The 13,438-nt window shown below is 35.3% G+C and overlaps 1 protein-coding gene across 4 annotated transcripts in view; it reads right to left on the bottom strand.

The window, feature by feature from the left end:
* Nucleotides 1-1,625: 1,625 nt before the first annotated feature.
* Nucleotides 1,626-13,438, bottom strand: part of FAR1 (fatty acyl-CoA reductase 1) — a 65,276-nt gene continuing 53,463 nt past the window's right edge. For all 4 annotated transcript variants that reach the window (XM_081098879.1, XM_081098878.1, XM_081098880.1 and 1 more), the window contains 3 exons: nucleotides 12,095-12,224; nucleotides 8,184-8,311; nucleotides 1,626-3,302 (listed from right to left, as the gene is read on the bottom strand). In XM_081098879.1, coding sequence (XP_080955005.1) covers nucleotides 3,140-3,302; nucleotides 8,184-8,311; nucleotides 12,095-12,224 — 421 coding nt within the window. In that variant the 3' untranslated portion in view covers nucleotides 1,626-3,139. The remainder of the gene's footprint in view (nucleotides 3,303-8,183; nucleotides 8,312-12,094; nucleotides 12,225-13,438) is intronic.

Below are 13,438 nucleotides of genomic sequence, written 5' to 3' on the forward strand. Positions count from 1 at the left end.
AGCAAGCTTGGCCATCTGCACTCACCTGACCCCCAGCCTGATGCTTTCTTTTACACAGTCTCTATTAAATTGATATTCAACGTGGAAGAGAGTAGTTGGAACCTAACGACACCCTGATAATCTTCTCATACTGCTTTTAGAAAAGAAAAGGACCATTTCATCTCAGCAAATCCATAAAAATAATACTTTAACAAAATGTATTCATCCCGACTATCTGCTTCCCTAAAATGCTAAGAAACGTGGGCATAAGTAAAATTAGGATATAAGAAGTGATGAGTATACCCGAAAAGAGATAAGAAAGAAGTATAAGTGAGGATGTTTCCTGTAAGCCTAACCACAGTATCTCACTGGTAATTTCCAAGGTAATTATTGTAAAAATACAATAAATACTATAATGGAAATATAGGGATTCATTTATTACTTTCTGGTTTATAAACAAAGGCACCAATAATGCTTCTATTTACTTTGTATAGAAGAGTATCAATTTACATTTAAAACAAAAAGCAAAAAACCCTGAACCAACTCCTATATACAAACACAAAAAAGGGGGAGAAATAAGATTTTTCCTCCCTGCTTCCATGCTTTATTACACAGATTCAAAGAATGTTTATTTTATACCATCCTTAAGTCAAAGAACATATTGCCATGCTTCTCTGTGTTGAGTTTTAGGACATAGTAATGTTGCCAAGTCAAATCTAAATATAGTCACAAATGACAAATGCATATGACACAATTATAGACTCAAGAATGAATAGGGAAAGAAAAATAAATGTTTTGCAATACAGCTTTACCGAGTTAAATGAAATATTAAATTTATTTATTAGGCTATCCTGTTAAAAACTAATTTTGTATAGAAAATATAATCAAACAGAACTAAAAACCATTTCTAGCAAATGACAAATATAAATGATTCCCAAAATTTTTAAGTTCAAGTTAAGCTTGAAGTCTAGTTAGTGGGGATCAACAATCCATGTGCCCTTTATACTAATTTTAGAACTTTAAGTTCCAAAATGACATGTTAATTTACTCATTAGCTTTCTTTTGACAACAAATTCTGTTAAATGAACACACAAAATTAATGCAGTGGCCTCAGCACCCTCCCAGATAGCATTTGTTTAAGTTAGATTTTAAGAACAATGACATAGTTCAAAAGGCATACAGCCCATATGTATTTCACATGCCTGCTGAAATTGTAACTGAATCTTTTCAAGATACAAAGACAATTCATCTGATTCTCAGTATATTCGGCAAAAGTGTAAAAATCATACAAATGTGAGCATGTTCTCGACACACTAGGGAAACACACTTACGAGATGGAGCTCTAAATGTACAGAGCACCTATGGTTGATTATGTGGGCCCCTTTAAATCAAAGGCTTTTGTCTTTTACTCCATCTTTAGACACTGTCATGGTCTCTCACACCTTATACAAGGTATGGTCCTAGACCAGAGACTCCAGTGTCATCCCAAAGAATATATATATACATATGCATATTTACATACATATTTCTTTAAAAATAATGTTTTAAAGTTTTACTACAGAAAATGTGGCTTCAACATGGAAGCATTTTTCCTTTTCAAGATTACACACCTGCATGGAAGGGGTTTCCTTTACATTTCATTTTTTCACAATAACAAAATAAACTTCTTATACATTGCATTTAAACTGACAAAGAAAATTAAGATGTAAAGTTCTATGTAAGTTTTTGTATTATGAACTGACCTCATTAAACATATTTAAGATATACTGTTGATTTAAATATAGTACAACTTGATCAGCTCAATTAAAACATGTTATGCTGGTCAATTTGCTCAACAAAATATAAAACAGTAAGGAGAGTTAACTACTATTAAGGTTTAAAGGGAATTATAATATATCATTAAAATATACATTAATTTTCTTGCTATTACTTGTTTCTATAGTGCATTTCTTTCTAAAGCTAAAACCACATGCAGAAAAAATAAATGGTATCTTCAAACTCATTCAACAGTTTGCTACTTTATGTGGTAAGTAAATAAAGTCCTTTATTTAATTTGATACACATTATTTTATGCATTATTTTATTTTTCTTGTGGGAATTCAGTTCTCAAGGTCAAAAGTTAGTATGTGTTTAAACACATGTGAGAATATTTTCTTAATGTTATATCTACCTGCAAAAACATTTTTCCATAATAATGCACTTTCAGTTTTCATTGGAAAGACAGCATAAGCCTTTTTAAAGTCTCATTAAAAACATTTATAAAGGGAGGAGAGCACAAGTATGGTGAATCCCTCCCCAACCCCGCCAGCACCCATTTGCCAAAGTCTTAAGAAATCCTCCAGCTTCAAAACATGAACATCTCACAGGATTAATTCTTATTTGGTCATTATGTGGACAAGAAAATTGTATTCCTATTTTTTGATGCTAATAGTCTTATTTAATTCATTTTAATTTCCCTTCAAAAAAAACACATAGCATATATTAATATGGATTTTCAAACCCATTTAGATCCAGTGGGATCTTTAGAATATATAGCCTTCTGATTATGAAAGCAACTGATTGCTTATAGGAAAATGATATGCATCAGACCTCTAGTCAGAGAAAGAAAAATGAGAACATGTCTTTCATATCTGAGACCACTCAATCACTTACAAGATAATGTGAAAATAAGTTGGCTATAATTTTAACAAAATTTCAACTGATGAAAAAATCAAACACTGAAGAATCAAATATCTACCAACTTAGGTAATATTCCTTTCCAAATAAATGCTTTCCATTGCACTAAATATTAAAAATTAGAACTCACTGTATGTTAAGGCATATTTTAATTAATATGTTCCAGAATTGCACAGTTATACTGGTCAGTGTTCCCATATCCCCACTCCTACCCTCACCCCACCCCTTTTCCCAAGGGATCAAAATATTACGTCATGGTTTTGGTGGCTATTGCAGATTTGAGCTAGCATACCACAGTGTGTTCACTAGATTTTTATGAGCATAAACATTAAAATGTTACATAAAATGTACCATAATTTACTCCACACTCCGATCTAAGATGATTTAATATCTTGACAAAAGGTGAGATGACTTAAGTACATTTTACATTTGTGCATTTAGACCACCACATATGCATAGATGTTCTAATGCTAAATTCTTGTCTTCAGTATCTCATAGTGCTGGATGCTCGGAAGTATGACAGAAACTTGTAACACAGACTAACCACAAAGTACCAGATGTTTCTTGCCATTTGTGATCTTGCAATAAAAATGCGCCAGATCAGGATCACAAGGATAGTATTGAAACCGTAACGTATGTTCCTCAACCTGAAAGCAAATCAAGAGACCTATTAGTTCATATTTTCTAGAATAAAATATTGCTGGATGGCACATAGTCAATACTCAGTTTTTAACATAAAACTCAAATCCATATTAATTTGAAATTTATTTAAAAACTAATTATGCCGAAACCGGTTTGGCTCAGTGGATAGAGCGTCGGCCTGCGGACTGAAGGGTCCCAGGTTCGATTCCGGTCAAGGGCATGTACCTGGGTTGCGGGCATATCCCCAGTAGGAGATGTGGAGGCAGATGATCGATGTTTCTCTCTCATCGATGTTTCTAACTCTCTATCTCTCTCCCTTCCTCTCTGTAAAAAATCAATAAAATATATTTAAAAAAAAAAAACTAATTAAAAATCCTTAAGTTAGAAAGTTAGCAAAAGTCACCTGACTGCAGTCTGTCAAACAATGTATTACCTCTATTAACAACGAATAACACAAACCTTTTTTTTATAACAGTATACTTGGGATGCAAAGTTATTCATTCAGCAGGTATTGAGCATCCTTTTGTGTGCCCAGTACTGTGCTAGGCAGCAAGTACACTGGAGGTAAAACAGACATGTCCCTTATGTGTTTGGCACTTTTTCCTTTAAACTAAAAAGGTTTGTACATTACATACATCATCCTACAAACAATATAAACATTTTTGTGACATCTTTAGCTGCTTACAAGTTGTCAGGAAACTGAATTTACTCCTTCCATTATAGCTGATAGTCACATGACCAAAGACCAAGAACTCATTCAAGAATGAAACATGGTACTAGCTCTAGATAGGAGGACTTGCCATTCTCAAAGTAACAGGTACATTATCTTACTCTTGTTTCAAAACACTTCAGATGCTTTTTAATGGTGTTAAAAAGGAATGCAAATCTTTAGGTATGCAGTAATGTTACATACAGTCCATTAACTTCAACAGGCAGGGTAAAACGGGACTACAACGTGTGAACAATTGGTGTAGACAAGAGCTTTGAATTACATCTCAAAAGGTCATGGTTTGTTTTGCCACTTAATACAATATGACCTAGGCAAACTCAATTTCCCTAAACCTCAGTTCCTCATCTATACAACTAACTGCCCTACAAAGCCTCATAGAGTTGGAAGCACAAGAATAATAACGTGAAAATCTTGAAAACTGTTATAAAAATATATTAATTAGGCCCTGGCCAGGTAGCTCAGTTGATTAGAGTGTCATCCTGTTTCAGCAAGGTTGCAGGTTCTATCCCTGGTCAGGGTACACACAAGAATCAACCAATGAATGCATAAATAAGTGAAATAACAAAGAGAGAGATGTTTCTCTCTCTCTCTTTCCTCTTCCATTCTCTCTAAAATCTTTTTTTTTTTAATGTTATTCACGGGAAGAGGAAGAACCAAGATGGCGGTATAGGTACACACTTATACTTGGCTGCCTCGCACAACCACATCAAAACTACAACTAAAAGACAAAACAGATATCATCCAGAACCACATGAAGGCTGGCTGAGTGGAAATTCTACAACTAGAAGGAAAGAGAAAAGCACACTGAAGCTGGTAGGAGGTGCAGAGGTACGGAGGCGTGCGTGGAAATGGGCTGACAACTGGGTACACTGTTGTCTTTTTCAACCAGGAGGGAGATACAAGCTCCCCATTGCTCTGAACTCCAGTTCTGGGCAAGACTCTGGGGATCCAGACTCATACGGGGAGAAACTGGACTGTCTGGCATCGGGCCGGAACGCGAGGGCGGCTTTCTCGCAGAGGTGCTTGCAGTGATCATTGTTCCTGCACCGGGCCACAAGACACAGAGACCCCGGGACCTCTCCGAGGCACAGCAGACTGGCAGCCATTGCGGTTTGCTCCATCCTGATGATTCCCTGAGACCCTGCCCCACCCAATTTACAAGCCCACCCAAGCTGTGAGCAGAGGCTTTTGCATATGAATGGCCTGTTCTTTTGCAATTTAAAACTTAACAAACTGCAGCTTTGTCAAAGAGCGCCAAAGCTTCCAAAAGAAGGCCTAGACAGCAGCCTGCATTGCTTCACAGCTGGGCCTCATCTAGGCACTTCCAAACCCCAAACAAAGAGAAGGAATCTGCAGACCTCTCTGTAGCTCCTGCTGGGTAGCCTCAGGCAGTGGCTGACTTTGCACCTCCTTGGAGATCCAAGAGCCAGTGTACCCAGTGGTCAGAGTGAGACCATACCAGAGTACAATTCTTCACATCCATAAGAGACACACTCAAGGGGCAGACTCAGTGAGCACCAAAACCCCACGGAAGCAAGTCCTGCTCCATAAGGGTGTCTCCAGCACAGCAGTTCTCCCATTGTAGACACAGCTGGTCCTCAAAGCAAATTGGTCTGGTGGTCAATTCCTCCCAGTGATACCAACAGCAATCAAGACTTAACTACAACAAGACTGTGCACATAGCCCACAAAGGGGTGCACCAACAGTGTCAACCTCAGGTAATTAGGGAGGCTGAGCCACTGGACCCTATAGGGCACCTAGCACACAAAGCCACTCTATCAACACAGGAAAGCAGCCAAAATGTGGAGACAAAGAAACATGTCACAAACGAAAGAAATGGAGGAAGGTAAAATACTGGATATAGAGTTCAAAACCACGGTTATAAGGTTACTCAAGAATCTTGTAGAAATCTCCAAGAAATTTAGTGAGACCCTCAAGGATATGAAAAAGGACCAATCAGAAATTAAGCATACACTGACTAAAATAAATAATAATATACAGAGGTCCAACAGCAGACTAGAGGATCCCAAGAATCAAGTCAAAGATTTGAAATACGAAGAAGCAAAAAATGCCCAACCGGAAAAACAAAGAAAAAAGAATCCAAAAATATGAAGATAGTGTAAGGAGCCTCTGGGACAACTTCAAGCGTACCAACATCTGAATTACGGGGGTGCCAGAAGAAGAGAGAAGGCAAGATATTGAAAACCTATTTGAAGAAATAATGACAGAAAACTTCCCCTACCTGGTGAAAGAAATTGACTTACAAGTCCAGGAAGCACAAAGAACTCCAAACAAGAGGAATCCAAAGAGGACCACACTAAGACATATAATTAAAATGCCAAGGGCAAAGAAAGAATATTAAAAGCAGCAAGAGAAAAACAGTTAGTTACCTACAAGGGAGTACCCATATGTCTGTCAGCTGATTTCTCAACAGAAACCATGCAGGCCAGAGGGAATGGCAAGAAATATTCAAAGTGATGAATAGCAAGAGGCTAAAACCAAGATTACTCTACTCAGCAAAGCTATCATTTAGAATTGAAGGTCAGATAAAGAGCTTCACAGATAAGGAAAAACTAAAGGAGTTCATCACCACCAAACAAGTATTATATGAAATGCTGAAGGGTATTCTTTAAGAAGGGGAAGAAGAAGAAAAAGGTAAAGATAAAAATTATGAACAACAAAGTGACAACAAATACATATCTATCAACAAGTGAATCTAAAAATCAAGTGAATAAAAAATCTGATGAACAGAATAAACTGGTGAATGGAATAGAATCAGGGGCATAGAAAGGGAGTGGACTCACAATTCTCAGGGGGAAGGGGGTGTGGGAGGTGAGGGAAGAGACTGGACAAAAATCGTACACCTATGGACGAGGACAGTGAGGGGGGTAAGGGCATGGGGTGGGGTGGGAACCGGGTGGAAGGGAGCTATGGGAGGAAAGAAGAGGAACAACTGTAATAATCTGAACATAAAGATTTATTTTAAAAACATGGTATTCACTAAACTACTACTAAAATAGACCGCTATTAAAATTTTAACAGCATTTCTGAATGATGGATTAACAGTGATTTTTCCTCTTCTATTTTCTGTGTGGATGGTTTTTTAAACAATCTGTATGTATCGTATATAATAAAAGGATAATATGCAAATTGACTGAACAGCAGAATGACTGGTTTGTATGACATGCACTGACCACCAGGGGGCAGACGCTCAACGCAGGAGCTGCCCCCTGGTGGTCAGTGCACTTCCACAGGGGGAGCGTCACTCAGCCAGAAGCTGAGCTCACAGCAGGCGAGCACAGCCCGCCTCGGAGGCAGTCGGATATCCCCCAAGGGGTCCCAGACTGTAAGAGGGTGCAGGCCGGACTGAGGGACGCCCCCCCCCCTCAGTGCATAAATGTCGTGCACTGGGCCTCTAGTTACTTTATAAAAGACTAAGGGGAATAATTATAGCTCTTTTATAAACAAACAAAATTTCCATGTTAAATGATGTATTAGTATATCTATTTTCCTCTTCCAAAGATAGAGTAGGGTGAAAAAAACATAAAATAAATAAATTACTTCCAGTTTAAAATAGATTTTTATTTTCTCCTAATATATTTACTTCTTCAATAGCAATATAATAAATGATAATAGCGATTTTTAAAACTAAATTACACCAGCCTTAGGCCGTTTGGCTCAGTGGATAGAGTATCAGCCTATGGACTCAAAGGTCCTGGGTTCGCTTCCAGCCAAGGGCACATGCCCAGATTGCAGGTTTGATCCCCAGTGGGGGGCATGCAGAAGGCAGCCAGTCAATGATTCTCTCTCATCTTTGATGTTTCTATCTCTCTCTCTACCTTTCTCTCTGAAATCAATAAAAATATATTAAACAACAACAACAAAAAACAACTAAATTACACCTACACATAGTGTTCAGGAAGAGTAAATAGGCGAAAATATCAAGTTTCAACAATATTAGGCTAAATCAATACTACCAAAGTTGCAGTCCAAAGGTAAGAACTTTTCCTAAATACGACAGATTATTAGCAATATCTTCTATTCAATATACCAGCTTATAAAAAAAAAAAATAACAAAAAAACACTACTGTAAAAAAAAACAAAACACCACCTTAATAAAGAAGACAAAAGGAAATCAAACCCATGTAAAACTTACTTGTTCAGATGTTTTCTAGCTGCAGGGAGGCCAGACATTTCTTCATTCAAAACATATTTCTTAGTGCCCATGCAGTAATTCTCTATGTACTCTGCCCAATGTAACTGCCTTACATCAATATTAAAGGTCTACATAAACAAAAAAATTACTGGTTACTTTCTTAATTTTTTTCACAACTAGTCAAAAATTCATAGTTTTTCTAAAGGCTAATTCCAAATGACATGATTACAAAATGCTTACAGTATTAACTTTTAAAATCTTACTGCTATTCACAAAAAGTTTATTCCTATTCCATACCTTCCCTTAAACACAGAAACATTTGAGACAATAATCTGAAAACTCAGGCTAGCATTTAAAGAGTGTATCAAGTGTGAGGAGATGCCTGCAACATCTCCCCACCCCAAAAAAGACAGAATTCCATTATCCAAATAGATTTATGTATTCCTCAGATATATTTATACATATATTTATTTATTTCCAGTTTGTATCTACAGTGTCTCTCTTCTTGAATATCCTGCATACCATATAGATTAATTTTCTTAGAGAATATTACTGACATCAGGAAAAAGAATGTTATGAAAGCTGGTTTAGGAGGTTAAACAACAGTAATTTGGCTATCTTGATGAAAAGGGTAGGCAAATCTAGAATAAACAGCCTTATAAAAATGGTATTTCATAACAAAATGAGAGGGCCATGCACTACTCAGTGCTCCATACATTTGGATAAACAGACTATTCACTATATACCATTACTTATTTGAACACACTAAGTTCTAGCACACCCCCCCACCCCCCCAGCCAAAAAAAGCTACCATAAATCAACTGTTACAAAAGTGTAATTAGATTCCCACAGAAGAGTGAAAAATGATGGAACCAAAGACTGGCTGGAAATTTTCAAAAAAATAATCAGACATCAAGGCACAGATTCAAAACTCACAATATACTATATGCACACACACACACACACACACACACACATCTAAGCATGTCAGAGTAAAACTGTTGAAAGTAAAAGAGAAAGACAGTTGATTTCTCAAAAGAAAATGGGAAGCCAACACTATGAGATGTTTTCCAAGTGCTCAAAGAAAACTGCTGACACAGTATTCTACACCAGCATAAATATCTTTTAAACAACCCACACTAGAAAAATTATACTGAAAGGCATTCTTTAGGCATAATGAAAATGATTCCAGATTGACATCTGAGATGGAAAAAGAAAGAAAAAAACAATTACGTTGATAAATCTATACATGAATACTTATTGCATAGACTGCAATGAGAATAATGAATACTTATTGCATAGACTATAATAATAATGGTTATGAGGCATATAACACATACACAATTAACATATGTAAAAGCAATAGCAGATAGGTGTTAGTCCTAGCATTTTGCAAGAAAAGCTGGAATTATCAGTATTTTATTAGACATTGATAAATTAGGGAAGGATGCTGTAATCTCTAGAGTAACCTACGAAAACAGCATAAAAATTAATAATTTGTATGTTACTAATACAAGTGGGAAAATACACAACTATAAAAATAATCTCAAAGACAGCAAAAAAACAAAACAGGTGGGACAAATTTTAAGCACTGAGTCAGATTTAAATTCAAAATTACCAGAAATTACATTATGGATTAAATCTTCCAATTAAAGGTAAAAAATTGTCAGACTAAAAAAAATCCATCTGCTATTTATAAGAGAAATAACTGAGAGATAAGAATACAGAAAAGTTGAAAATAAAAGGATGGAAAAAGATATTCATTTCTAACAGCAATGTAGGAAAACGCCCATTTGCCCAAGGCTTCACCAGAGTATGTTAATAGATTGCATTTTTTTAAAAAATATATATTTTATTGATATTTTACAGACAGGAAGGGAGAGGGATAGAAAGTTAGAAACATCGATGAGAGAGAAACATTGATCAGCTGCCTCTTGCACAGCCCCTACTGGGGATGTGCCCGCAACCAAGGCACATGCCCTTGACCGGAATCAAACCTGGGACCCTTGAGTCCGCAGGCCAACGCTCTATCCACTGAGCCAAACCGGTTAGGGCTAGAATGCATTTTTTGCAAATCTGCTAAGGAGTAAATATCTCAGTCTAGTTTTAATTTGTACTTTCATTTTTATGAGTGAGTTTATCTTTTCATATGGTTAAAAAAAATTTAAGAATTATTTTTTCTATAAACTGTTCATCTCTCTAGCTCATTTTTCAATAGGATTATTGACATTTTTGGCATGTCTACATAAGCCTTTTATGTAATATGAAATGCACTGAGATACCACTACACACCACCAAAGTGGCTAAAATTAAAATTTTAAATGCCAAATGTTGGAGAAGATGTGGATTAATAGGAATTCTCATAACTGTCACTTGGGAGGTAAATTAATACAACCACTTTGGAAACTGTTTGGCATTATCTACTAAATTGAACATATGAATACCTTTTGATTCAGTTAGACAGATATCCTACACAAATATGTGCATGTGGTTCATAGAAGCATTATTCCCAATAACCAAAAACTGAAAATAACTCAAATGTCTATCAGCAAAAGAATGAAAAAAATATCATAATTTGTGGAAAGTTAAAAATGTATAACACTAACAGTGTAAAAATTCACAATAGATCAGGAGAGAGGAGGCAGTGATTGGAAGAGATTATAAGGGGAATCTTCTGGGGGTAATTTCTATTTCTTCACCTGAGTGCTCATTTTCTAATCATCCATTCAGCATTTTACGTTGTGCATTGGAATGTATAGTGTAAGGTGGGAAGGCAAGGGGGGCGGGGAGTATGGAATCAGCAGAAGCCATAAATCTTTCAACTTGAGCCAATCTGCAGGACCCTAGTGACTTAGACCTTGTGCTTTGAAGAGAAGAAGACTGGCTTTAAAGCCTACAGCCCCATAAATTAAGGAGTCTTATCGAATATTCCTGCAAAAACGTAAGAATCCAAAAAGCTGTATCCTCAGAGCAAGGGTGAAAAAGAAGTAAACCTAGCACACACAGAAGTGGGCAGAGAGACAGCACACTTGAGAACCTGTCATGCCGAACCAGCAGAATGGACTAAATCTGCACTATCCAATATGGTAGCCACAAGAAGCCACATGCACCTCATGGACATGTGAAATATGGCTAGCCCGAATTGCTGTGAAGTGTAAAATGCACACTGGTTTTCGAAGGCTCAGTATGAGAAATACAAAGTAAACTATCCTTTATGTAATTTAAAAATTTTAAGTAATCTTTAAATTTTTATTCAAATTATATATATATTGTTTTGGATATACTGAGTTAAATAAGGCATTTAAAAAAAATGTTTAAAGAAGTGGAAGAGAAAGGAAGCTAAAAGAAAGATCTCAGATAAAACATTTTAGTAAGGTCCTGAATTTACTCATTAATGAAGAGGCTATAGAAATTGCTTAATTTAGACTTTGTTAGGTATACACATTAAAATATCTAAGGTAACCTCAAAAAGAATACACATGAAGAGTTAAAGTTTCAAATTAACAGAGAGGAAGAAATGTGGAATGATAAAAAGTAAAAGAGTATGTGAAAAACAATTTCTGAGGGAAGGTTTTTCTCAAAATTCAAAGAAAACTAAGTGTTTTTTTGGGGGGTGGGAAATGCATAAAGAAGCTAAAGTTCTCTTTCAACCTGACATTAAAAGAAAAAAATGAATGAACATTTCAATCATACTGTAAATCCAAATCATACTGCCACATCTAAATACCTTATAAATTCTAAGGTAGAGCAATTTTATTTCATCACCAACAATTACGATTGAAGCTTTTAATGAGACTATAAATAAATCAATGACTTTCTTGTTGCATAATGATTGTGAAAAATATCCAATTATTTCTCAGGTTGCTCATGGCTGTCTAATTATTTTCTAATATAAAACAGAAAATACTTGCCTTTTTATCTTCAGGATTTAGTTGATTCATTAACATATTGACGTTGTCAGTATTCCAAACCCAAGAATTACTTGTGAAATACTCAAGAAACATCATAGCTTTGTGAAGACGAGTTATTGTTTTCATCATCCTGTATTATAAGAAAATGACAGATTCATATTCTGCATAGATTAGAAAAAAAATCTCATCACCACCCATGGCACCAGTTTGTAAATTGAGACATTGACAGTAAAATCATAATATGTAATTCAATAAGTGTACCAACCAGCAAGCAATAAGAATATTTCTGTATCTTGGAAGATTATTTCATAAATCCAAAATGTAAAAAAAAAAAATTTTAAGCAACAGCAAATGAATTTACTATTACCTAAAGTTCTGTTGATACATGAAATTAATTTTCAAAGGAAATACAATGCTTTAAAAGGTCAAATTTTCTATATATAATACTAAATAATAATGGATTCAATTAGAATTCCCTTGCTTTTTGTTCCTTAAACTACATTTTACTAAAATTTCCTGTGAATTCATAACATTCTATATTACATTATACAGAAATATTCATTTGCCATTTAGTCAACTTTCTGTATATAGATCTTTAAATAACTTTCTCTTTAACACTGACAAATACCATTCTTGATCATCTTGCTGTGCTATGAAATCAATGACTCATGCTGAAAACTTTTTGAAATATTTACTCACCTTCCCAAATCCCCAAGATCCATCCTTATAGAAATAAGGAAGTGAGATACTGTTTTCTTTGTTTCTTTTTAAAAGGGCAAAAGGCCCTAATCATTAAACCTGTCATTTTAAATATCATGGCTTACTATAAGTCATTGATATCATAACATTAACCCGAGCAGTAACATCTATACAATAATTACCAATGATAAGTAGGGAAGAAAGAACTTTTCAAAACAAAACACACACCAAAAATTCCTAACCTCTGATAAATAGAAAAATAATTTGTGAAGAATTACCAAAAAAAAAAAAAATCCCTCAATTTATAGTCCCACAATAAGGATTAGCATTATATATAATTTAGAGTCCCAAAATCAGGAACTTTAGAAATGGGGGGAAATTAGAACATTAGAAATGAGGGGGTATGGAGGAATCAAAACAGTAACATAATTAGCTAAGCAATTCTGATGACAAATTTAATACATTTAGAAAGATATCCTGAATCCAGAATATTGAAAAAAATAAAATGAGGTAGCATGGACTATGTAAAGAAAAACTAGTTCATGCAAGAAAGCAATTACAAAACCTCCATTATACATGAAAAGAATTAGTGAGCCTCAAAAGGCGTATTTGGACAAAAATAGTTCCTAAAGATAGACAGCACTT

This window comes from Myotis nattereri, assembly GCF_964212035.1.
Source record: "Myotis nattereri genome assembly, chromosome: 9".
Taxonomy (NCBI): Eukaryota; Metazoa; Chordata; class Mammalia; order Chiroptera; family Vespertilionidae; genus Myotis; species Myotis nattereri.